This window comes from Lytechinus pictus, chromosome 8 (genome assembly GCF_037042905.1).
Source record: "Lytechinus pictus isolate F3 Inbred chromosome 8, Lp3.0, whole genome shotgun sequence".
Classification (NCBI taxonomy): domain Eukaryota; kingdom Metazoa; phylum Echinodermata; class Echinoidea; order Temnopleuroida; family Toxopneustidae; genus Lytechinus; species Lytechinus pictus.
In genome coordinates, this window is record NC_087252.1 from 29248163 (window position 1) to 29274635 (window position 26473).

The 26473-nt window shown below is 39.6% G+C and overlaps 1 protein-coding gene across 1 annotated transcript; it reads left to right on the forward strand.

Annotated features, from left to right (window-relative positions):
• Positions 1-2924: 2924 nt before the first annotated feature.
• Positions 2925-23567, forward strand: LOC129266146 (histone-lysine N-methyltransferase PRDM9-like). Its single transcript, XM_054903989.2, is given in 9 exon segments — positions 2925-3063; positions 12279-12491; positions 12982-13166; positions 16044-16726; positions 17387-17636; positions 18289-18978; positions 22773-23081; positions 23084-23107; positions 23110-23567. Coding segments are annotated over 8 exon segments (2670 nt in total). The 5' UTR covers positions 2925-3063; positions 12279-12339; the 3' UTR covers positions 23487-23567.
• Positions 23568-26473: the final 2906 nt, after the last annotated feature.

Consider the following 26473-nt stretch of genomic DNA (forward strand, 5'->3'; position numbering starts at 1 on the left):
GAAACAGACATTTTAAATTTTTTTGTACCAGCTACATATATGGTAGGTGCATGGTTTGAATGAAAATGAATAAAACGGCTGTTTTTGACTCGCTGCATGGCTGCTGTAGGGGAAATGTGACTGAGGTATATGTCAGATGTATCTATGAACTGGTGATATGGATCCTCATCAAATGATTGGCTGAAAGCTATCATTTGACAAGTCCTTTTTTTTTTGCTAAGACAGGACAGTATACTAATGACGAGCTCTATTGACCAGTCTTGGTTTTGAGAAGATGGTTTACCGTACAACAATTAGAAACTCATCACTATGTTCACTGGTGTGAGAGTTCAGATTTTTAGCTGATTTCAGATTTTTTTTTCCAGCTTATTTTTGGCTTCCCTCTGTACAAAAAGTATGGGAGCTCTTTCTATTTCAGGCTTTTTCAATACTCTTCAGCTTTTTTCAGATCTTTTTATTTGTGACCACTCACACCCCTGTATGTTATAAAGTATTTTGCTCTGACATTAGAAAAATTATGTGCACTTGTTACCTTGAAACAGTCTAGTCGCCTTCAGTGTTGCCTCTGGCGTGTTAGAACCCGTAAGGGGGGAGGGGGTGTACTCACACATATTAGCAGTATGGGTATGTGTGCCCCTGAAGACCTCCTTTTCTCTTGCCAACTGTTCCCAAGCATATCATTTTTCACCCCTTTTCATTGATCCCCCATTCTTCCCCATTCCTATACCCCCTTATTTCAGGCGTCATGAGCTTCCAAGACTCCTATAATTTCAGGTTAAATCAGGTTAAATTCCATTTCCATCTAACTTGCAAGTTCTTATAGCCCATCAATTCACGAGCACCCCTACTCTTTCCAAATCCGAGTGCCCCCTACCCCCCCTCAGAACTGTCACAGAGGTACCTTGTGCATGTATAGTTGTTGCTAATTCAATCTTTTTTTATCTGCTCGCCCCCCCCCCCCCATTTTGTTATATTTTTATTTATAAGACCTTAACTCTAACTTATTAATGTGTTAACAATGAAGTTCTAACCTATTTAGCTGACCTTCTCTTTGCATACACATCCAAATACAACACTCGCTCGGCCACTAGTAATACTCTTGTTGTGCCTCGTACTGCTAAACAAATGGGTGTAAGGGCCTTTTCTACCGTTGCCCCCAAAACATGAAACTCCTAGCCGCCTTCGCTAAAGACTTCCCCAACACTTTCCTCATTTAAGAAATGTCTAAAAACTTACTAATTCTAATTTTTTGTACGGTTTCCATATAGTGTTCATAATTTTGTAGTTATTCTTATGTTTCATCCTCCTATTTGTGTTTCTATTAGTCTTTTTATTGCGCTTTCAAAAAATCTGATTAAAAGGCGCTATATAAATGAAGTGTATTATTATTATTATCATTATTTGACTCTGACTTCAAGATCGAATTCCCAACATAACCAATATTCTGATGAATTTGAGATTCTGGAAGTGCCAAACCCGCCCCACCCTCTCAGATGTTGAACAACTCAGACAACTCTGTACTATGGAAAACATCTCAGTATGGTATCAAAAAATTAATTCTCTATGAACAATTTAAAACAATTTTCTATGCTGTAGTATTAGATTTAGGCCCTTATAGGGTGTAATTACAAGCATCATTATACTGCATAAACATTCTATTGTCTGCACATATAATGTTCAAAATAAAACATTACCATGTAACGTCTTATGCATTCCTTTGTCTTTTTGTTTTTCTCTCAATTTGCTGATAATCACAGTGGCCATTTACAAAGGACTATGTGGTCTTTTCCAAATAAAGGTACTCGAGCCGCTCGACTTTACATATACAGTGATTTTGGTCAATTCCTGTAAGGGTCCTGGAATTTAGATTGGCTGTTGAGTCTTTTAACATAAATGGCAAAATTACCTTTACCTTTACCCGAGATTCTGGAAGAGTGCTGTGGATCCCAGCAGTCAGGTTTCCAGTTCTGTGCCATTTTCATCCGTCTCAATGATTGGTGTGGTGTCTGCTCAGTGTCGTTTTGGCTCAGATCTCTACCTTCTATAAGATGTTTGCTACTCATATGGTGAGCAGAACCGCTGGTCTGCCCACACTTTGTCCAGTCTGAGCTGTAACTACTTCTTCAGGGAGTGAGTTCCAGTCATTTATAACCCGCTGGCTAAATGAATCTTGCCTCAGTTTGGTCAAGCATCTGGGTTTAGAAAGCTTCAGACTGTGACCTCTTGTATTGCCTGCTGAAAGTTCAAAGAAGGCATCACTTGGGATGCGTTCAAATCCATGAACAATTTTGTACACTTGGATCATGTCTCCACGACGTCTGCGGTACTGAAGGGATGGGAGGTTGAGTGCCTTCAGTCTCTCTGTGTATGAGTGATTCCTAATAGCAGATCATTATTGTTTTATGTACCATTATTGTTTTGATTCTTTTAGTATGAAAGTATGAACACTACAGATCGTCCCAGAAAAAAAGTCTGTTTACCCGAGCTATTTTTTCCAACATAAAAAAGTGAATTATTTTATATCATAATTCCTATACACCATCAATTAAGTTTTCCCTCTTTATTTTGTTAAGATAATTCATGGACAGATATGGATCCAGATTTGCTGAGGAAACAAAGGGATAACTGATTATTTTTCTTTCTTTTTTATTCATGTTTAGTTTTTTTCTCTTAATGTCTTTGAATTCTCTTAAAAAGTTTTGCTAAAATCATTTCAGGCTTTCCTCAGCATTTACTTGTTTGCATTTTCTGCATGATACATAAAATATTCACCAAATCATTAATTGGTCACTTTCAAATTCATCATCTCTCCTCCCCTTTCTTCTTCTCCTCATACTCCCCCCCCCCCCCCCCCCCCCCCCCCTCTCGCGCGCGCGCTCGATCGGCGACTTTGCTCTCGATCGCGATCCGGAAGGAATAAAATTGGAGCTCGAGATGACCTTTGGCTGCGATAACTGCAGATGCGGCGGCCCCCGTTTTACATTTTTTAGTGTAATTTCTCATCTTAAAAGCAAGGTTGCCGTGGTTTACATTTTCTTCCGTCGATGCCCATGAAATTTAAAGGTAAGTTCATCCCTTTGAGGGCTATTCTTATTTTTAAACTAAACTTATGAAGAGATGCGGTCATGCAACGCAAACCTCCGCCTGCTGACTCTACTCTGGCCTCACTGCATTTGCTTCTGACCCGAGGCCGAGCTGATGCATGCCGACAGCTCGGGCTGGCTGGGCGCGGCGTTGGCGTTAATTTAGCCCCCTAAATTCTAAAAATTTAGCTGAAATAAATCTGGAGGAGCATTTTCTTTTCTGGTTTTGGCATGCGTGTCGCACTGAATGCAAGAGACCTAACTAACTGTGCAAGTAGTAGACTGATAGATTATACGATCCTAAGTTCCTAACCTTTTTTAGTGATAAATCTTCTGTTTAAAGAGAAATTCCAGTATTTGCAGCAAACACTGATTTCATGAGAAAGTCTGTAAAACAAGGCTTAATTGTCAGTATATCATCGAGGATCTAGATCTGGTACAGTTACATAAACTGAACTTTGTGAAATCTTGAAATCTACGCTGAAAAATGTTCACACTGAAGTCTGAAGATCACCAACACAGATAGGCACACGTGGGACAGTGTATTATTATTGCTAAAATAAAGACCCGACGGAAGTGACCGAATCCGCGCTTATTTTGCTTATTTCTCAGCAATTACACAATTTCTTCCAGAATCCTTTGGCACATATTTTTTATTCATACAAACAGACACTTAGGTGGTCATTATATTAGATTCTGTAATTGGTGTAAAAAGTCATTTTTAGATCGTTACCAAAACTGGAATTTATCTTTAATTTAAAATTTATGCAGAGACTCGAGAGAGGAGTTTTTCAACATTTGTTGGCAAGGGTTTCATATGTATCCCCCACTAAAATTGAAAATAAAAACAAGGAGAAGGTTCAGAATAATGTATCTAGCCATAATATAGAACATAAATGATGGGGGAGTGGAAATACATAGGCCCTACCAAAATTAGGCCCGTTTTGAAAGTCCATTTTTGATGCACGTGTACACGGCGTGTTTTTCGGTCGTGTACACGTGTACACGTTGTAAACACTCTGAGAGCGAGTTGTTTTCATGTCGACACGGACCTGCATCAACATGTCATTAAAAAGGGGGTCTATATAGCCTAAGTCACGGTTTTAAAGCTTACCAGAGAAGTTTGAAGTATCAATCCACAAAAATTGGTGCAAATTAAAAGTTTACTCAGCTTAGCAGCGCATTAAATTAATAAAGAATGCAAAAGAAAATCAGTGCAGGGCCCTGCTAGCGCCGACGCTCGTTGGATGCGCATTTTGTATACTGTACCGTACGTGCATGCACAGATCGCTGCAGAATTAAGTGTAACTGAAGTTATCGATTGATTTTCATTATTTTGTTGCCAATTTGAGGAGCGTTTGTTTGTAGGCTTGTAGCACATGTGTACGAGCGTATAACACGTAAGTTGTAGCAATGATCGCTGTTGCAATTGGTGATTCTCAAATTGGCTATGAGTGTGATTGAGCAACACTTTCGAGACCGGAGGCGGAGCAGACCCATTTCGTGGTACAAAAACTTGAGTCTCCAGAATGTATGTGGATTAAATCGGCGATTTTGGAAGTGAACTCACTCTAGATTAATTGAAATATATTGACATATTAGTAATTAGAATATGTGCAGTGTCTGAGAACTATGATTTAATGTGAGGCTGTGAGCTTGTTCACTGATTTTGTAGTCCCATGCAAGCTTTATGCAGATGCTACCGTGTACACGGTGATGGAATTTAGTACACCTGCACTGACTTGACCGTGCGTGTACACGTGTACCCGAAACGGGCCTAACCAAAATATGGCTTTATTCTGCCAAATTTCGACTTTATTCGAGCAGGATCTAGTGCGTGTAATTGTCCATAGAATAGACACCGGTTTATTTACTATTTAGTCAGTAAAGGGTCTCTAGTCATCTAGACTAGTCGAATTATCGGCTGATAATCGTTAAAATACCCCTACCGGTATCTATCAGCGCTTCTCGCTAGCATAGCCATGATAGCGGGAAGAGGTCTTGACTGCAGATAAAACGAGGTGAGTTCGAGTCCCAACTAAGGTATAAACTATAAAGCAACAGTACAAAAAATGATAGAAAAATCTGAGAGTGAGATGAACGAACCGGAACTTCAGAAGTCTCAACAATTTTTAGTTATTTTTGGTGGGGGGTGCATATGGAACTCTTTTCCATTTTTGAAATATCTTTTCGCCCTTTAAAGGTCAAGTCCACCTCAGGCAAAGACTTATGTCCCCTCCACTAATTAAAAAAAAATACTTCTCCAAAACCCCCTTCTTTCGTTCTTTTTTTTTTTTTTTTTTTCTTGTTACTTCCGGTTGGAACTTGGATTTGAACCTCTCGCTGCAGAACGATGCATCTCCAGTCTATCGCCTTACTCACTGAGCTAGCAGGAATTATTGAAAGCCATGGATTTCGTAACAGTTATCAACCGATATTACGACTAGTCTACTCTCCAAGAGTATTGGGTATTTATTTTTCTGACTAAATAAACCGATGCCTTGGGAACTACACACACTCAAAATTTTGACGGAATAAAGCAGAGCTTCCAAGTCTCCCGGATCCTGCGGGAGAATACTGGATTGCGATCCAATCTCCCGTTCTTCCGACCCCATGCCAAAATCTCCCGGATAATCAGGATTTTTAGCTGTTAAATTGTAAAATTCATACAAACGACTGTTTTACGAGTCTAGCATGTTCAACTCCCTAACACCCACGTGGAACCTCCTTATCACATTTTCATTTTACCCAGTAACTTTTACCAGTTTTAATCGTACGTTGATTTCCAATGTAAAAAATGAAGATAATTTTACTGAACGACTGGTGAATTAGTCTAACAAGCCATTTTATTTCCGGGTTCTGCAATGTGTGTGAGGGAAACACTTCAGCGGCACTCCATGCACATGCCCCCCGGCGATGCCCTGCCTGGTCTCCGGCCGGCCGCGCTGCGCCAGGGGGCTACGAGAAGGGAAGTCCACGAGCACTGCGAGGCATTTTTCGTAAGCTCGTGTGCGCTTTATTCGAGCTGAAACTGGATCAACGATGGGATTAACAAGTGGATTACTATTACACCCCGACTTTCAGGAGTAATTTTATTGACAATCCTGAAGAACAGAAGCAAAGTGGAGATTTTTTTGCCTACGGTACTTTCACTTGGGTTGATCGGATTCAAACATTTTCTCTTTCGTGAGTGAGCTAGTCTGGCCTAGCCTGGCGCTGGCTGACTGAGCTGTGCGAAGCACGCCCCGTCGGCCGTCCCGATAAATTTATCCACACTACAATCTCATTGTCAGTGACCATGGAGATCATGGAGATGGAGTCATCCAAGACCAAGACGACAAAATATTTTTTCGAAGTATAAAGATAATTTTCAAGCGGAATGGGACTGTGTGACAATTTTCACAGGAATCCCTCAGAGACTTTAAACAGGCCATTATATTTATAATTATAAGTCTTTACAGGGCCAGGCAAGCTCATTTACCACGTTTACCACTACTGCAGCCCCTTCCCCCTCTGGATAAACTAAAGGTATTTCCATGTTGAATGCATTCTTTTATGAATTATTTGAAAAAAATACTGTATTGCCTGAAGTATATATTTAGTCAATGACAATTCATGAAATCTCTCTAATGTGCATTTATCTATCTGCAAAAAGTTTTGATGGTTTAGACAGCTGTCAGTTACTATCAAATGTTGTTTCTTAATGTGTTTTGCTACCCAAAACTCCCATCCGTGGGTTCCGCCGCTCCCTCACAAAATCATACCTCCGCGAAATCTACTGGATTCTATCTTCTCAATGTTGGCAGCTCTGAATAAAGCCATATTTTGGTATGTATCCAACTTTTCCTTCTTAAATCTCTTAGATATGTGTTAGATAATTCTTGATAAACCTCCATATTTTTTTTTTCAATTTTAGTGGAGGGAACATATGGAAGTCTTGCCCACTTATGAAAAATTTTGATTTTAATCAATAGATAAAAATCAGACAAGATAATTATGAAAATTTAATCAAAATCGGATATAAAATAAAGTTATGACATTTAAAAGTTTCGCTTTAATAGTAATGTGCACAATCATGACAATTAAGTCACGCAAATGAGAGACTCGATGATGTGATGTCCTATTTATTTTGTGTTTTATTGTTTGAATTAGACAATATTTCAATATTTACAGATTTGACAATAGGCCTAAGGACCAACTTGACTGAACCATAATGTTAAACAATGGTAATTCCACATGTTTAGGCTAATTATTAAAATAAAACCTTGTTTCACATGACAATGAGGAGAAAATTAAAATTTTTCATATTTCATATAATATAAAAATACAAAATAAATAGTGACTGTGAGTGAGTGATGTTATCAGTTCCCTCATTTGCATACCGACCAGGATGTGTATAGATCTACCACTATTTTGTGACTTTAAGCAAAATTTTTAAATGTCATAACTTTCTTACTTTACAGTCAGTCCGCAGCCCGTCCGAAAGTGCTCTATTTTATTCAGCGGTATGCATAGCCGTCCGTGGTTATGCATACGTAATGAGCTGTGAAGACGAACTTTCCGATCTGTGTTTTTTGCTCTTAGAATTGTTTATTCCTCACAAAATTGGTCTTATTTTATAGATAAAACTTTGAAATTTCTGATCAGCCAAATAAAATGAACATTTAATGTATTTTGAAGACCGATATTTAGCTTAGAAAAAAATGATTTTTTTCAAGAAATATATGTGAATAAACAGAGCGCATTTTTGCATCGAAATCACACTTGCGTCAAATTGATAATCAATATAAAGCATAGACATTCTTCTTTACGACTGAAAAAGAATTATGAAATTTCATGATGTAGCAAAGTCAGGAACCACAAAAAACCACGGCAATGTCCATCGCAAAATGATTGGAATTGCAGTAGAATTGCCGACGCGTTCTGATTGGTCAACAGCGGCGCACAGACTTACAACATTTTATATAACTTAAAAAACCCGGAAGTAGTATGGAAGAGATCGATGGCGGATTGCGTAAGCGCAATGTTTTGACGTGTGCAAGGACCCTGGTTCGAACCCGCCGGACTGGTTTTTTTTTTTTTTTTTTTTTTGGGGGGGGGGGGTGATGGGGATATGTTTATGCTTTTTCTTTAAATCATATTCCTTCATCGTTCCTATCCAGCTTTATTCCCTTTTTGATTTCATGTGAAGTTCTATTTAGGCCTGTATTTATTAAATCATGGAGCTATTAATAGCTCTATGATTAAATCTTACTTCTTCTTAATCACTGCTTTTGATTTTCAAGTTCTTGATTACACTTATTTGGGCAGGGGTGGGAAGGGAAGTGAGTTAAAGGTCAAGTGCACATCAACAACAATTATTTGAATAAATACAGAAATTTCCCTTTTTTAACACAAAACAGTTATATACACAAAACAATGGTATGCAAATAGAGTTGATTATGTCACTCACATCACATTACTTTTAAATTTTTGTTGCATTTTTATTATATAAATTTTAGCAAATTTGATCTAAAAAATCTTCCTCGAATCACAATAGGTTACATTTATGGAAACTACGAATGTTAATGGAGGAATTAAAATCCCTCTCAAAATTTGTCAAAGAAAATGAGAAAATTAAAATAAAATATACATGTCATGTACATGTATCAAACAAAAAAATACACAAGAAATTAGAGTGCGTGTGACATAATCGGTTCTGTAATTTGCACATTGACCAAGATGAGCATATAATTGTTTTATAAAATTAGGCAAATTTCCCAATGTCAAAATAATAATTTTTTGAATTTTGAATCATAGTTTTTATGAAATTTTCTGCAATACTTTATTTTTCTTTAAATTCAAATTAATTCTTTGGTGGGGTGGACTTCTCCTTTACTCTTAGCTTGGAATAGGGAATGCACATTAATATTAACAATGAACAAAATTGTCTAAACATATGCAAATCAGTAATTGGACACATGCTCACTTTCCTTTCATCCAGGCCACTCCCTCACATCCACCAGGTTTACAGTCTTATAACAAAAATGATGAATTAATTATAATACCATCACACCATAGCTCCATGATCACACAACATTCATACAGTGCTTCACAACAAATATTTCACTTCTGTTCATATATGCAATAATTACTGTGGAAAACAAAAACAAGGCGTAACCACATTCAAATACCGTTTAAAAGGACAAATATATTATACCTTTCGAAAAAAAATATTTTTGAACATATATGGCACTTAACCTTCAGCACATTAGATAACATATAACAGAGTTGCTTGAGAACAAAATATAATTATGGGGCATTGCAAGAAACTTATGTTCAATTGCAAATCGACTACATGTTTGTGTTTAATCAAAGGACTTACCCTTAATTTTGGAATGTGTGATTGAGTAGAAAGTTTCTTGCAATGCACTAATATTAACATTAAAAATCTTCTTTGGTTTTGAATTGTGAATTTTTATTTTGTCAAGATGTATTCCTGTCCAAGTCAGTATTCTTAGTCCTCTCCAAAACTGTGCTCTAAATTTTTTGTTTACGATATCAAGAAAGATCAATTTTCTGTTATATCATTATCAGTCCAATATTTGCAAACGAAAAAAGGGCTTTGTCCAAATCATGGTCTGACCATTATGGTACATGATGGAATCTTCCAGAATGAAGTAGCAAGCAGAGACCAGAGTCAGCAAGTATGCAGATCTGTGTGTAGAAGAGACAAAAAAAGAGAGAAATAGTCTAAATTACTAAATAATCATTCAAAGTATGAAATAATGAATTATGTTACATGTAAGTCAATCAAGAGACTAACTAAGTACTGTCTGTGACAGCCACAATTTTTTTATTTGAACAAAATGGTTTATAAATACTACTGAGTACGGTAGTACCAGACTTTTTAGTTTGACTTTAAACTGTTTATAGTCTCTAGAGTAGACTGTCTGAGCTAATCATCATTTAATTCTTAACCGCAGCCTGGGGCAAAAATCATCATGGGGCTCAACTTAGACTAATTAAGAAAAAAGGTTAACAATTTTCAACATAAATCAAGAAATATCTCAATGAACAATCTATGAAAACTTGATGGAATTCGGAAACCTGATAATCACTTAATAAAACTTTAGAAGGGATCTACTTATTAAGCTTCGTTTATATTAAGTCTTAATTAAAAAAAAACAAGTCCACCGTCCACAGTCACATATATATTGCGAGCCATCTGCCATCATTACAGAAGTTTCAACGTATGGGACCAAAGGCGAAATACTACCAACCCGCGACGAACGTAATTTTTGCATTGTTTCGCGCCATCGTGGAGTGAACGAGAAGGTTACTTCCGGGTAAAACATAAATTTCTTGATTTTAAGGGTATCATTTTCTCTAAAATAAAAATATAAGGTGAGTTTGCGTCAAGTTGGTTCTGACATATTTTAAACAGTGACTTTTCTTCTTTCTAAAAAACCGCGATCGAAACAATTTGGTTATGTAGCAAAGTCAGGAACCAAAAGTGAAATTCCGACTATAAAATCGCAGTTAAAATATTACTAAAATAAGCGTCAATTAAAGAGGTAAAAATGGTAGGTTGAAAATGTCGAAATATGGAAAATTATATACCAAAATGTAGATGAAGGTCTTGAGAATAACTTTATACCACAATTCGTTTCGACGTAAACTGAAGTTAGCGACCAGTACAGAGCTATAACTTCAGCCCCTCCAATTCAGTGGGAAAATCAAGCCAAATTGATCGCACGTTTTCCTTCGGAGACCGCTAGAGGGCCGCTGAATAAATCTCCGTGAATATGCTCATTATCGCGCGAGCTGCGGTCTGACTGTTTACATCTGATTTTGATGAAATTTTCAGAGTTATGCTTGTTGCATTTTTCTATTTTTATTCAAATCAACTTTTTGTTGGGGTGGACTTGTTCTTTAAATTTCACACAGACGGATGACGGCCATTAGGCTCGTAATGGTGGAGCAAACAACCGCCGATTAACTACAGCGTCTGTGGAGAAAGGATGTGCTTTTGCACCCTCCTCGATTACTCCTAGATAATTTTGCTCTTTGACGGGGGAAAAAAGGAAGAAATAAATTAGGGACTAGATCTAGGTCTAGATCTAGACTCTATCAAATACAATCAGCTAATATGGTACCACCTTTCTGAAAGTGAAAAATATGCAGGAAAATAGCAAATTTTGATGACAAACAGATCGGGATCAGCAAGGTTCTTCTTTGATCGCTATTGGTCAGCTACGGCTGAGCATACGGACCACTCAAGGGTTCATTACATGCCGCTGTGCACAGGAAAATCAAGGCACGCATGCATGCAACTCTCTCTGCGCTGATCCTTTATTTATTTATTAGAAAATATTTATACAGGAGAAAATGATCAGCTGAAATGCTGTTTTACATCAATGTCCTGATTTAACAAGGTTAAAAAACATATAAAGTTACAATATCATGATGCAAAATACATATAAATATTTAAAACAGCAGTATCCACACTCTGATGACAAAGTGACAATTCAACACTCTAGGAACCTAAACAGTAATGGCACCTTGATTAAGTTAATATTTCACTAAGAAAAAACCAAAACAAACAGTTCTCCAAAAGGGCAGCCACTCTACAAGCACCCAAAGCGCCAAACCAGCACCCCATCCTCCAGAGTGTATGACACCAGATAACCATACACAAAGTTTTTTTACTTCTTTGGAGATTCCTGGAGTCCAGGGGCCTGTTTCATGACGAGATGATCGATACGTAGGAACGTCCTAGGACCATTCTTCCGAGATAGGAAGATTGGCGACAAATCAGCGCTTTCCGTTTCATGAAGGCAATTTTGTCTTCCAAGTCCGCGACAGTGCTTGATATCGATAGTATCCAAAAAACTTTTGTCTTCATCGTCACCTGAACCTTTTATTTTGGAATGACGACTTTTCATAAAATCATTTATTTGCACATGATTTGCACTAGTTTTGCTTCTTTGAAATGCTGTGGAAGTGTTTCGTACATCTTCCGATCATGAAAATGCCGGGACCCCCGCGATTCGCGAAAAATTCTGTACGCGAAAATAACAGCTTGTACGGTAATATGGTGACAATTAAACTTAATTTCAGAGACTTCTTCATGAATTAATCGTTTGCTGCAACTACTTTCTTTTACCTGTACCTTTAAAACCCTGATGTTGGTTTTCTTCATTGTATTTACAGACCCACATGTACGTGTAATCTCAGAGGAGGGTTCGTTCTTTGAGGTTCCACGACGAACAAGATGGAGTATAGCTATGCCCATGACAGACAGGAGGCGCGGGCTAACCCAGAGCCAGGCCAGGGGCACCCTCAGAACCAGCATCTTTTGCATTACCAGCACCAACAGTACCCACCACCGCACCACCCAATACAGACAGGGTACCCTGGACTCAGGTTAGTAAACATCAGGGGCCTGTTTATTATGGTAACAAATTTGAAAATAATAGTTAAAAGCTACTGAAATCTTTTAATCTGATTGGCTGATGGTGATTTTGTATAAAAACTGTTACCACATGAAACGGGGCCCGTATATTTTTGCAAACACTCTTGCAATAGACCAGTTCGGAGTTACTTCATGGACAATTTTGGTCAAATGACCTTTCATTTCTTTCATTATGAAGGGCAGATTTCAAATCAAGATATTATGTAAACATGCCTTGCTTACATGTACGTATTAGAATATGCTTGAGAAACACTTGGGAAATATCTGAAGTATACATGTAGTACATGTATTTCCCTGCATTTCAAACTATTTCCCATATTCCTAAAAAAATTATTGAGGCTTCATTTACCAGTATTAACCACCAGTATACCCCACTCTGGCCAACCCTGTGTAGGAATAAAGCTTAAAAAACCCATCCATTTTCTATCTTTGCATCCATAGACTTGCCCCGTACATGAACCCGCTACCGGTGCAGGGTGGGGGGACATCAGCAGGACTTGGTCTTGGTCAAGAGGGAGGTCTGGTCCAACCCCCAAGGATTCCTACCTCAGGTTCTACAGCAAGCAGCCGGGATTCCAGTCAGAATAGTCATGAATTTGAGAACGTTCTTAGTACTGTCATGCAAGGTAGGTGGTACCCATTAGGGGTGGCAATTTTCCAGGAAATGTTGGTCTTTCCCGGCCAGTTGGGATCAGACACAATACCATTTTAGGCGTCATATTGTCTTTGCACAATAGTGTGGCCTCTCAAAACTGTTTTGTAAACTTTTGTCTAATCCGGTTGGAACCACGCCTGCTAGTAAGTGCTAGGAATGTACAGTGTGGTACAGAGAAATGCTAGAAATACCTGAAAATACGGTAGTATTCCCCTGCATTTTCAATTATTTCCCATTTTCTCTCAAATATTTATGAGGCAGTATTTCCTGGTATTTACCACCAATATTTCCCAATCCGGCCAACCCTGGTACCTCTGTACAAAGCCAGAAGAAAACTCTTTTGTTGTTCCATCTTTCTATTGATTGTAATTTTAAATTGCAATCTCATGGGCTACCTGTAAATTGTTAACAAACAAAGAACTGGGATTTGCTATTGGGAATCGCTTTGCTATAATCCTATTTCTTAGCTCAGATTTCTTGCTGCTAATACCAAGGTCAAATTTGCTCTACGGTGGGTCTAAAACTGCTGTTTTAACATTTTTGTACCAGCTATACATAAAGATGATTTGAATAAAAATAAATGAAACTGCTGTTTTCGACTCGCCGTACGGCCGCCATAGTAATGTTGTAACCCGCAAGTGAAAACCCGAACCGTACCGTCCCGTATAATCCAATAATTTGCAAGCGGGACCCGCTGACCCGTCGGGTTTTAACCCGCAAGTCAATTTATCTTTGAAAAATGAAAAATATTATTTCTGCAATCCCCACACTATACAGGCTCAAATCAGGAAAATATATGCCAACTACTAACCTAGCCTAGAGTGAATTTACTTACAATTTGCAAATTCGCCTTTTATTCCGGAGAGAAAATATTTTTTTTGGTGACTCTGTACCACGAAATGGGTCCGCTCTGATCTTGAAATTGAAAGCATTACGCAATTAACTCCTCTGATTGGAGCCGCAGCTCAGCGCGCGCTAGCTAGACCAGGCTGCCCAGCAAAGATCGGCAATGTTGTTTTTCAGTCCAGGTCGGTCGACACGGCGACTCACAACAATCATAATTACAATATTCAATTCTATGGGACCTCGTCTGTAAAGTAATCAAATTGAAATAAATACCAGGATAATGATACAGTCAATTTTTTCTTCTTGTATATCTGAGATATCTCCATATTATTTCCTTCTTTTTTTGTATTTCTTCCAATTCTTTGTAAACTAATACAAACATGCACGAGGGCGCCCATGAACTTACGTAAACAGCTCGTGTTACTAACTTAGTGCTTAGCTAGCTTAGCTAGGCTTTTATTTATTTTTTATTTTTTATCTCTCTCGATCGATCGGTCAAGAGAGAGGTATTTGCAAGAAACTTGCAATCCAGTTTTACATCTTCAGAAATCTTAAAGACTTTCAATCAATTGTACATTGGAAAAATTAAGAGATCTGGGCATTCAGGGTGCGGGGGCTTCAGTTTTCATCAGAAAATGTATGAAATAACGAAAAGAAAAAATACAAAAAGGGCAGCTAACACTCTGACCTGACGGCACGCTCTATCAGGTCATGACCTAATTTGGTAATCCAATAAGCAAACAACTGTCTCACTGCCGTGCACCGCAAATCCCTCGAGCTCAAACAGCGAGCGTTGCCGTGGAAACGGGCTCGACTCGCCCCACTCCAAGTCATGAAGCAATCCTTTCTCTACCATGCACGTGGCCTATCACTAGCTCCTTGCCAGACATGATTACGCAATGTATTCTGGCTTCTGTCTACATTCTCCGAACACATCCCCTCCCCTCTCTCTCTCTCTCTCTCTCTATCCCCCTCTCCCAGTCGTAAAACATTCCTTTCTCTGACTGCGCGCGCTGCACTGGCGCTTCTTTGAAAGAGCAACTTGATGTATTATGTCGAACTGTCTCAGTCCTGTTCACTGTTCACAAGACAAAAATACGCCGGCATTTTTTTAAAGGAAATATCTACGTCTCTAAAAGAATCTGCCACGTAAGAAGCACATGATCCTTACTCAATTTTCATTGTTAATGTTTTTATTATGCATTGTTACTTCTCCCTTTTTTTCGTATGACGGTCTGCGGGCCCGGGTCTGCGGGTTTGAGAATGAACTCGGCCCGGCCCGCAACCCGCGATCGGGGGCATACCGGCAGGTTAACCCGTACCGCAACGGGTGCGGGTTACAACATTACGCCATAGAGCAAATGTGACCGAGGTATAATGCATGCATACATTCACATCATCTCTGGTCACATTTGAAATTGTACAGGATTCTACATGTAGGCTAAATGATGGGAGGTCAAATATGTGGATACTAAAAGGGGAATCAAATTTTGGTCATAAAAGGTTGTGTGAGAGTAAGTATTAAAACAGAACGGTGAAATTTTGAACAGATCGGACAAAAAATAGGATGATTGTGAGCAGAAGTGTGGTGCATACAGACTTACAGGCCCGTATTCTTAAGTCGGGTTTAACTTAAACTCAGGTTTAAAGTTGTGGTTTAAGTATGGACAGCCAATTGTTTCATAAATCACTAATGGTAGAGATATCATATTTCAGCTCATTTGGCTCTCAAATCATTCATAATTGTCTAGGAAGTATTATATAGATTATTGTCTTCACCATCGATGAATCAGGAAAGAGCACAGTAAACATAAGAAACGTACAACTTAATAAAAATTTTGATACTTTTGGCTTCCCATACTTAAACCACAACTTTAAACCTGAGTCTATGTTAAACCTGACTTCAGAATACGGGCCAAAAAATTCCTGATTGAAATATCCCTTTACCATGTCAGTATCAATATAGCTACCTTTGTTTTACATTTGTTATCTATTTGTCTAGGGAGCAATGTACAAGGTCACTACCACCAAGAGGTACCACCACACAGCCAGCATGGGATACATCTCCAACAGATCCCAACGTTGCCATCGACCCAGCAAACATCACCACCCCTCCAGCAAGGTCAGACTGGTGGTAGCAACACCTACCACATAGAGGACCTCTCCCACAACACTCGCCTCCCAACTACCACCTCCTGCGACCCATTGAGCACCGCTCCTGGGAGCATCGAGGTGTGTGCCAACACGTCCAAGAGCAACTCGCGTGCCGTATCTTCTACGGGTCGCACGCCTAAGAAGCGGGCCGCTCCAGGATCTAACCCCAAGCAACTGAGTAAGGTGCCCAGCATGCGGACACCAGTGATGCAGATAGTGACTCCTCAGGTTTACCAGCAGACACAAGTGCCACAGCTGCACCAGGACCAGACTCCTCGCCCAAGGGACACCATTAGCTTCAGCAAGCACTGCCAGACGGAACCGTTGTTCCAACAGATCTACAATGCCTATGTGCACTTCTCCAAGGAGAAGGAACTACCTGATGGCCTCAGTTATACAGAGGATGAGAAAGAGAAGAAGATATCTGGTGTCGTCGCAACCAAAGACCTCGAGGTTGGGGTGCAGTTTGGACCGTTTACTGGAGAGTTTGTGAAGGAAGGCTTGGGTTGCTTCAACCCAAACACATGGGAGGTGATTATACTGCACTTGTTCTTAAACTTAAGATCATAAAGATAGGAAGGAGGCAAAATATATATATTTTTTTTTCAGGAGCTACTTTTCACAAACTATTTTGTTAGTCTGCTACTTTGGATAAGCTTCAATGTATCAGTGAAAAGAGGATTTTCCAGGGCTCTTGCTTTTCAGGGGTTGAAATCACCCTGAGTCCTGTGTATAGACAGATATATGAAAGAACCGGGGGTTGAATGACTTTTAATGAAAATAGCTGAAATTGCAAAAGCTGTTATAATTTTGTACAGACATAGTACACAAAAAGCTGAAAATAAGTGAAAATTAAAGGATAAAAAGAGTAGGGTTTTTGATAAGCACCTTCAGTGATATTTCTTTTAAAGATTTACAGCTGAATTATGATTTCATGCATTGATTATCATAATTTATTAAAAATAGATTTGAATATTTTCAGTACAATTAACTATCCAATTTGGAGACTATTTCATGGGTGACGTCTGTTCCAATTTTCATTGTGATCGCGTGATCAACAACCAAGATCTGAGGGGTGCAAAAAAGCCCCTCCCCCCCCTCCCGGTCTATGTGTTTTCAAAATAGCCTTGGGTATATAGGTTTAAGCTCATTGTAAATGACCAGATAATTTATTACTATTGTCTTGTATAGGTATGCGTGAGGGGAAAGACCTGGTACTACATCGACGGAGCCACCGACCCTCACAACTGGATGCTCCATGTCCAGTTTGCCAGGAATTCTGAGGAACAGAATTTAGAGGCCTTCCAGTTCTATGGGGACATCTTCTTCCGAACCACCAAGCCTGTAACGTCTGGTACGGAACTGAGGGTGTTCTACAGCCAGGATTACTCTAAGCATGTGGGCTTCAAGGAAAACCTCAACAACCTGCTGTACTTTGAAGGTATGCTTTGGTTTCATCTTGATGCTGACGCTGTGGAACTTATTTTCCTCAATGACCCTGTTCTTTGGCTTTGCAGATTTAATACTACATATATTTGGATGCTTTGTTAGTAAATGTTCAGGAGTTATGCGTAAAGTTGTGTGTATTCCCCGCCACTCACCACAGGATCTGACTATGACAACATTTTTTTAACATCCCCATTTTTCATTAAACATGAAAGTTTCAAGAAGAAAAATGATTCATAATGCTAATTTCAGAATTTTGCTTTGCCCTATTCCTTTTGGTCGGAATAAAGTACAAATCGACTTTATTGTACAAAGCAATATGTATTTACTTACTATTGTCATTTTTCTTTTTTTGCAAGGTATCCTTACTACTTTAAGTATGCATCAGATTTTGCAGTATTTGTTCCTGCTTGCTTTAATACTCTTCATGCTTTTAATACTTTTCATGTTACAGAAAACATACATTTCTTGAGATGTTTCTGGTTGTCATCCTATAGGGTGGCATCTCTGATGTTCTGGAGGTATTTCTCCATCACCTAAAATACTTTGCACATCCTACGATCATTTCATGTTATCCTTTGCTCAGATATATATGCAATCTAATCGCCAAATAAACATTCTTTCTCATTCTTTTCTTGTGCATGTAGATGCTGAGAGGTTTGAGTGCAGAGACTGTGACAATCGCTATACCAACTCCAAAAGCCTGTTCAGACACATCAAGTTTGAACACGACAACAAGAAGAACCTGATTCCTCCCAAGGATTTTGAACCAGCCAAGCCCACTCCACCCCCGAAGCCAAAGATACCGAACCTCATGACCATCAAGGATGTCGCAGCGAAGATGGCGAGGGACAAAGAGCGTAATGCAGAGAAGGCTCGGGAGAGACCTCGAGTGGACAAGTCCAAGAGATTCTTGAAGGTCAAGCTCGTCCCACTTGGAAAATCTTCAGAGAAGGACAAGAAAGAAGAAGAGTTCTCTTGCAAGAGGTGCAGGAAGAAGTTCCCGTCGGAGGGGCACTTGAAGGAACATGCTGCATTCCACAAGGAAATGAAAGACGTGAAGCCAATTTGCGAGGTCTGTGGACTTGAGTGTAAGCATAACAAGGCACTGAAGCAACATCAGCTTTCCCATAACCCTGATGCATTCCAGTGTGAGTACTGCAAGAGGTATTTCCGCAGGAGGGGTTGTCTTGTATACCATCTGAGGCACATTCACCAGACCTTTGTGGGTGAGAAATGGACAAGGGGCAACGTCCAGGAGCAGATGACGAGATACGTGGGGCCTGGCGAAGATGAGGAAGAGGAATTCCATCCAGAACTGCCCAAGGACATGTTAGGTAAGCATATCCTCATCAAGTCAAAGAAGCCAAGGGTTTTTAAGTGCCAGTTCTGCCCCAAGAAATTCATAAGACACAACCTGGTGTGCAAGCATGAAAGAACTGTGCACATGAACAATGGACGCTTCAAATGTGATTTCTGTCCGAAGACTTTTATGGAGGAATACAACTATACTCTGCATAAACGTAAGCATACCAAGGAACGCCCCTTCAAGTGTTCGGAGTGTCCTCAGTCCTTTGCATCGGAGAAGGCACTCATTAACCACCAACCAGAGCATCGCGGGGAAAGACCTTTCAAATGTGATGATTGTGGGAAGGCATTCCGCACCAGAAAGTACATGCTGAAACACAAACGAAGGCAGCATATGGCACCTTCTAGACTCTTCAAATGTGGATACTGTGACAAGACTTTCAAAGACAACACTGGCAGGGAGCGCCATGAGCGTCGCCACAAGGGTATCCGGCCTCATGTCTGTCTGACATGTGGGAAAGCGTTTGGTACAAAGTATTCCTTGCAGACTCACTTGCATGTTCATACAGGGGAAAAGAAGTTCTCCTGCCATATTTGCAGTCAAAAATTTGCCTTGAACAACACCCTAATAAGGCATCTCCTGCGACATGACAAGGAGTCGGCTCTGAGTGACCAAGGTATTTCCAGCGTTCAGGACACAGTTGCTCTTCAGAACAGCTCAACTGGTAACACAGCACTTCAAGAAGTTCAACTCCACCCATCGTAGCAGTAATTAGGATATCTGCCCTTCCATCATAAAGTGATTTCCTGATTAGTAAGGCGAGCTGATGTTCTTTTGTGACCCTTTGTTGTGAAACTATTTGTTCTTGTGAATGTTCTCTTTATATGCCTCTGAAAATGGGTTTATGTTGTTCCTTTTTTGTGTATGTGTCCTGGTTGTAACATGTCATACATACATGATTTTCAAATTTAGCTCATCTGTATGCGTATGAAAGTGACACTGATTAGATTTTTTTTTGAGGGGGGGGATGTTGGTCAAATGTCACAGGGTTCATTGTATGCATGAATATGCCTCCTAAAAGAACTATTTTGCCAAAGCAATTTCAAACTTGGTTATGTGGCATACATTTAATATACATAGATTGAAACCTGTATATTGATTGGTTCAAATAGCATCATGTGACCGAATATATTTCAACTATGATGTTGCGTGACGTCAGACCTCAATATAATTTTCGCTATACCAATATTCTGACGTCACTATTTCAGAAAACTTGATATTTAGCTAAACTCTCGGGCGCACCAGCCAGCGAGCTCTCTCTCCCGGGCAAGTCCCGCGATGCGTCGGCGCATGCACTCATCTGCGTTCCGCTTAGCGCGGTGGCTTGGAGAAAAGTAGGTAATTCAAGGCAAGTAAACCGGACTTTGCAAGTTCAGCGCATAGATTTTGGTTATAAAGTATTAAAAGTAGGATATAAAACAAATATATCAGGCGTTTCATTCGAAAGCATAGTGGGAATTATTAATCCTCGGTTGGACTGGCAAAACTACTATATTTTCCTCGGGGCTTCGACCCTCGGGGAAAAATAGTAATTGCCAGACCAACCTCGAATAAATAATTCCACTATACTTTCTCAAAGCCTGATATATTTGTTCATTATATGGCGTAATGTCCTTTAGCAACAAATGGATTCAGTGCTGCACTAAACCCCAGTGAGGTAAATAGATACTGGCAGGAAGTAGTTCCTCAAAAAGCTGTGAGCGCTGGAATCGGTAGCCGAGCTTAGCCAGATTAACATAGGACCGTCTTGAGCACCTATCAAGGCAAATTTGTGCCATATACAAATACCCTATATCGTGTATGGGAGTCCTAATCATTAGGTTATAGATCAAAGGTCTCAGAAGTCCTATCCAAATAAAGGCACTTGAAGAATATAGCTTCACACCTGAGGCTGTTACAACTGTAAAAAGGAAAAACTCATTATTACAATGTTTGCAAACAGAAAGGACTATGGTATGATTTAATGTTGTAACCCGCAAGTGAAAACCCGAACCGTACCGTCCCGTATAATCCAATAATTTGCAAGCGGGACCCGCTGACCCGTCGGGTTTTAACCCGCAAGTCAATTTATCTTTGAAAAATGAAAAATATTTCTGCAATCCCCACACTATACAGGCTCAAATCAGGAAAATATATGCCAACTACTAACCTAACCTAGAGTGAATTTACTTACAATGTGCAAATTCGCCTTTTATTCCGGAGAGAAAATATTTTTTGGGGTGACTTTGTACCACGAAATGGGTCCGCTCTGATCTCGAAATTGAAAGCATTACGCAATTAACTCCTCTGATTGGAGCCGCAGCTCAGCGCGCGCTAGCTAGCCCAGGCTGCCCAGCAAAGATCGGCAATGTTGTTTTTCAGTCCAGGTCGGTCGACACGGCGATTCACAACAATCATAATTACAATATTCAATTCTATGGGACCTCTTCTATAAAGTAATCAAAATTGAAATAAATACCAGGATAATGATACAGTCAATTTTTTTCTTCTTGTATATCTCTATATTATTTTCTTCTGTTTTTGTATTTCTTCCAATTCTTTGTAAACTAATACAAACCTGCACGAGGGCACCCATGAACTTACGTAAACAGCTCGTGTTACTAGTGCTTAGCTAGCTTGGCTAGGCTTTTATTTATTTTTTATCTCTCTCGATCGATCGGTCAAGAGAGAGGTATTTGCAAGAAACTTGCAATCCAATTTTACGTCTTCAGAAATCTTAAAGACTTTCAATCAATTGTACATCAGAAAAATTAAGAGATCTGGGCATTCAGGGTGCGGGGGCTCCAGTTTTCATCAGAAAATGTATGAAATAACGAAAAGGAGGGTTAGTTAGCCACTAGACTAGACCAGCTTAGCATGTCTTCAAAAAAAGGGCAGCTAACACTCTGACCTGACGGCACGCTCTATCAGGTCATGACCTAATTTGGTAATCCGATAAGCAAACAACTGTCTCACTGCCATGCACCGCAAATCCCTCGAGCTCAAACAGCGAGCGTTGCCGTGGAAACAGGCTCGACTCGCCCCACTCCAAGTCATAAAGCATTCCTTTCTCTGCCACGTGGCCTATCACTCGCTCCTTGCCAGACATGATTACGCAATGTATTTTGGCTTCTGTTTACATTCTCCGAACACATCCCCTCCCCTCTCTCTCTATCTCTCTCTCTCTCTCTCCCCCTCTCCCAGTCGTAAAACATTCCTTTCTCTGACTTCGCTGCACTGGCGCTCCTTTGAAAGAGCAACTCGATGTATTATGTCGAACTGTCTCAGTCCTGTTCACTGTTCACAAGACAAAAATACGCCAGAATTTTTTAAAGGGAAATATCTACGTCTCTAAAAGAATCCGCCACGTAAGAAGCACATGATCCTAACTCAATTTTCATTGTTAATGTTTTTATTATGCGTCGTTACTTCTCCCTTTTTTTCGTATGACGGTTGTGGGTTTGAGAATGAACTCGGCCCGGCCCGCAACCTGCGATCGGGGGCATACCGGCAGGTTAACCTGTACCGCAACGGGTGCGGGTTACAACATTAGTTTGATTAGATATGAAGCACTAGTTTGCTCAGTCATTTCTCATGGTAATTGCAGTAACCATAATTTCAAAGAATCTATACTGATTACCTGTAAATGGCCACCCCCATAATGTGGGGAATAGAAGCTAATAATGTAGTAGTTTTGTATAAAATTATCTCTTGTGTTTCACATTTTGCCATTTTACTGAATTTTCTTATTTTCCTTTTTTTTCCTCCACTTTTCCATATCAGAACCTGAGCCGAGAGGTGCGGGTGTCAAACGCGACATGGACATAGACCATAGCAAGGAGACCGACTCTAAACCAATACAGCGAGATGCTCAGGACAAGAAAGATGAAAACCATAAGACTAAACCAATCTGTGAAATTTGTGGGGAGGAATGTAAGCACAACATGGCTCTGAGGCAGCATCTGCTGTCACATGACCCCAGCTCATATCAATGTCAGTACTGTGATTGGTTCTTCAAGAGGAAAGGCTGCCTTGTCTTTCATCTCCACACCAGACACAAGATCACCATGGATAGGAAATGGCTCCGGGGACCATAGATGACCAGGAAGAGTCCATGCTTGTGAGGAGATGAGGAAGCAGAAGCAGTTGCAACAGGCTTTGAATGACCCCAAGGGATTGAGACAAAAATGTAAGATCTGTGGAAAGGAATGCAACCGTAGCAGAGCCATGAAGCAGCATATGCTGTCCCATGACCCTAACTCGTTTCAATGTCAGTTCTGCAAGCGGTACTTCAAGAGGAAAGGTTGTATTTTTCCTTTGCGAATCATACATCACCTGTCCGTTGGTAAAAAGTTGTCCTGTCTTGAAAAAGAGGATATGATGACACCAACCACAACTGACAGCAAAGAACTTAATCAGAGCAACAATTTGAATGACTATGACAGTATGGTGGAGGAAATTGAAAGCTTAGACTCTACCAAAGAAGAATATGACTAAAGGACAGTTCATCAAAGGAAACGGCAACAGAAGAAACCTACATCTCATACACCATGGTAAACCAGTCAATTCAGAGGTGGTGTCAATTGCAATACATGTACATCAGGATGAGAAGGTAGACATAGTTGATAGAAAGAGTGAAGCTGAATTTGCCAATCCTTATTTATATGTAAAATCTCAATTTTTTTCTTGCCATTCACATTTTTACTACTTACCTTGATTTTTATGATGGCACATTTGGTCACTATACGTAACTTATTCAGCCTTCTTGGTAGGCTTTTTGAAATGCGCTTCAGATTCTGAAATAGATACTCTTGTACATTGGATAGATTCAAAATGTCTGATGAAGTAGCTACTTATGACCAACTTATTCATCCTAGTTTGTCTATAAACCAATTGCAGCTGCTGTGGAAGCGCGGAGAAGGGGGGGGGGGGCAACTTTATCAACAATCATGTACTAAAAAAGGTTAAGATGGCCATCTGATTTTTGAATGGCATGGTCAGTTTACCCCTTTCAAAATTGTTTTCTGGTGCCCGATCGCAGTAAAATTTGTGGGTATTTTTTTTCTTTTTGATATCAGGATATGATCCTTGTCTGTCGCTTTCTGATAATCAGTCACTGAATTTTGAAAACCCGTAATTTTTCCCTCACTTGTTCTTTGTCCAAGTTTTTCAAAAAGCAAGCTTTAATAAGTCCGGTTGGATGCTGGATGGGCATCGACGTACTGGTTGATAAATGATGTCGGCAAAATCTGCAGATAATTTAAGATTATCAATATAAAAGGCTTGTAGCATTTCCTGTACCTGTTCATTATCTCTCTCCGGAATACCGAGGAATACAAGATTCTCTCTAGCAATGTAGGTTGTTAAACGATCAATCTCCTCTTGAAGCTTGTTACATTTAACGACACAGTCCACTCTCACCTTTTCGTATGCTCTTTTGCCTTTTACACCTCCTCGGAACAGAACAATGATGCGTCACATACTTCATTTAGTTTTTTGTCCATTTCCAGGATCTTTCGCAAAATTTCTTCCATCTTCCCTCCGATACATTTCTCGAAATTGTCCAATCTTGACTCCAGTCGAGACATTCATTTTTCTCCTAGGTCAGCTTCTTGCAACATTTTCTTTCCAGACATCTTCCGTTTTCCTAATTGTTCCTACTTATCTTATGCATGGAGTTTGATGACCTGCTAGGCGCTCTTGGACGTTTCCTTTCCATAGAATACATTGTATATGAAGATATGCTTGCTGAAGACAGCTCAATAAATTCATGGAATAAAATACAAGTTGAGGGGAGAATCGTAAAAGAAAACCTCAGGAAGTATGTAGAAATTAAAGTTTAAAAAAAGTTAATCAGTCCAAATTACCCGTGCCACATAGCCACCAACAGGGCGTGGCATGCGAAGGGGCACTGTGACACAAGCGAAGAGAGAAAAAAATCACGTCCGCATCCTACGAATGACCAATATGGGACTACAATATTTACCGAGTTTAACATCATAAATCAAGAGTCAAGAAAGAGGTGAATATTCTTCATTTTTACCGTAGTTTCCAACTAATTCAAAATAATTTCAAGGAATTATGGAAAATAGATGCCTATTTCATGAATATAAAGATGTAAATATGAAATTTTAGCAACTTTAAGATTAAAAAAAAAAAATAAGGAGCGCAATATTTTTTTCTCATATTTTTTCAGAAGTTCTGAACTTTTCAAACCACATTTTTCATATATGTTGGTTTTACAAAAATCATTGTATTGGCAATGTGGCAATAAACTTTTACCTAATTATTCTCCAAGAACTTCAAGTGTAGTTCCAGGGGATGACTGTTCGAAGCTTGAGATACCCTGATGCCATGAGGGCATTCATCGGTGTGGGGAAATCATCGAGGAACTGGGGAGAATCACTGATGGGGTAGATACGGTTAATACTTATCCTTTAGTCGACAGCTAGTGTTCCATCACCAACTTTAATTTTGTTCTTATTTGATGAATACACAAGGGCCTTGACTCCGGGCTTTGCCACCATTTCAAGGAAATCCTTTACTCTGGCTGAGTAAAAATTACTGTTCGAATTTCAAGATTAATTTCTAAAAATTTTCACGGTACTTCGGTAATCTTCATTGTCTCCCCATGCAATCGCAAGCCTGTTAATCCTGATGTGCCTCTAGCGTCAGCTGCACTATCAAATACACAAAATGCTGTAATATATTACACTAAACACGAATATAATTCACTATACCACTCTGGTTGCATGACCAAAGCCGATGATTTTGGTCCTCAGTCTGCCTTCCTCCTGGTTCAGCAGGACATTGTGGCATTTCAGATCATTGATGAGTTATCCTTGGCGGTGAATGATATTGATTCCCTCAACGATGTCCAGTGTTGCCATAATTACAATTACGAATATAGGCCTACTAAATTATACACTAATATAAGCATAACTATACACCGATATACTACACTATACACCAATATACAACACTATACACCAATATAGTACATGCTACACTATACCATTATGGTTGCATGACCAAAGTCAATGACTTTAGTCTTACATCTGCCTTCCTCCTGGTTCAGCAGGACATTGTTGCATTTCAGATCATTGATGAGGAATCCTTGGTGATGCATGATGTTAATTCCCTCACTGATGTCCAGGGCGATCAAAGACTTTTCCTCCTGCTTCCATCTGGAAGGTCTTCCATCCAGGGAGTCATCCAGAGTGACACTCTTCCCCCGCTGGGCATCACCCACAAACTCCATAGCTAGAGCGAGAGTATGACAATCCAGTGTGACATACTCGTAGTTCCGGGAAATTAACAGAATGCACTAAGATCTTTCTGGATGCTTGCCTCTTCGCTTATGATGTAGAACTGGCGTTGACGGTGTGCAGGTTCCCTGGACATAGGGAATTTCTTCAGAGCGATGGGATCTTTTGTCTCCGCATGCCTGAGGAGGTAAACTGCACCGTTAGAACCTCTTCCTA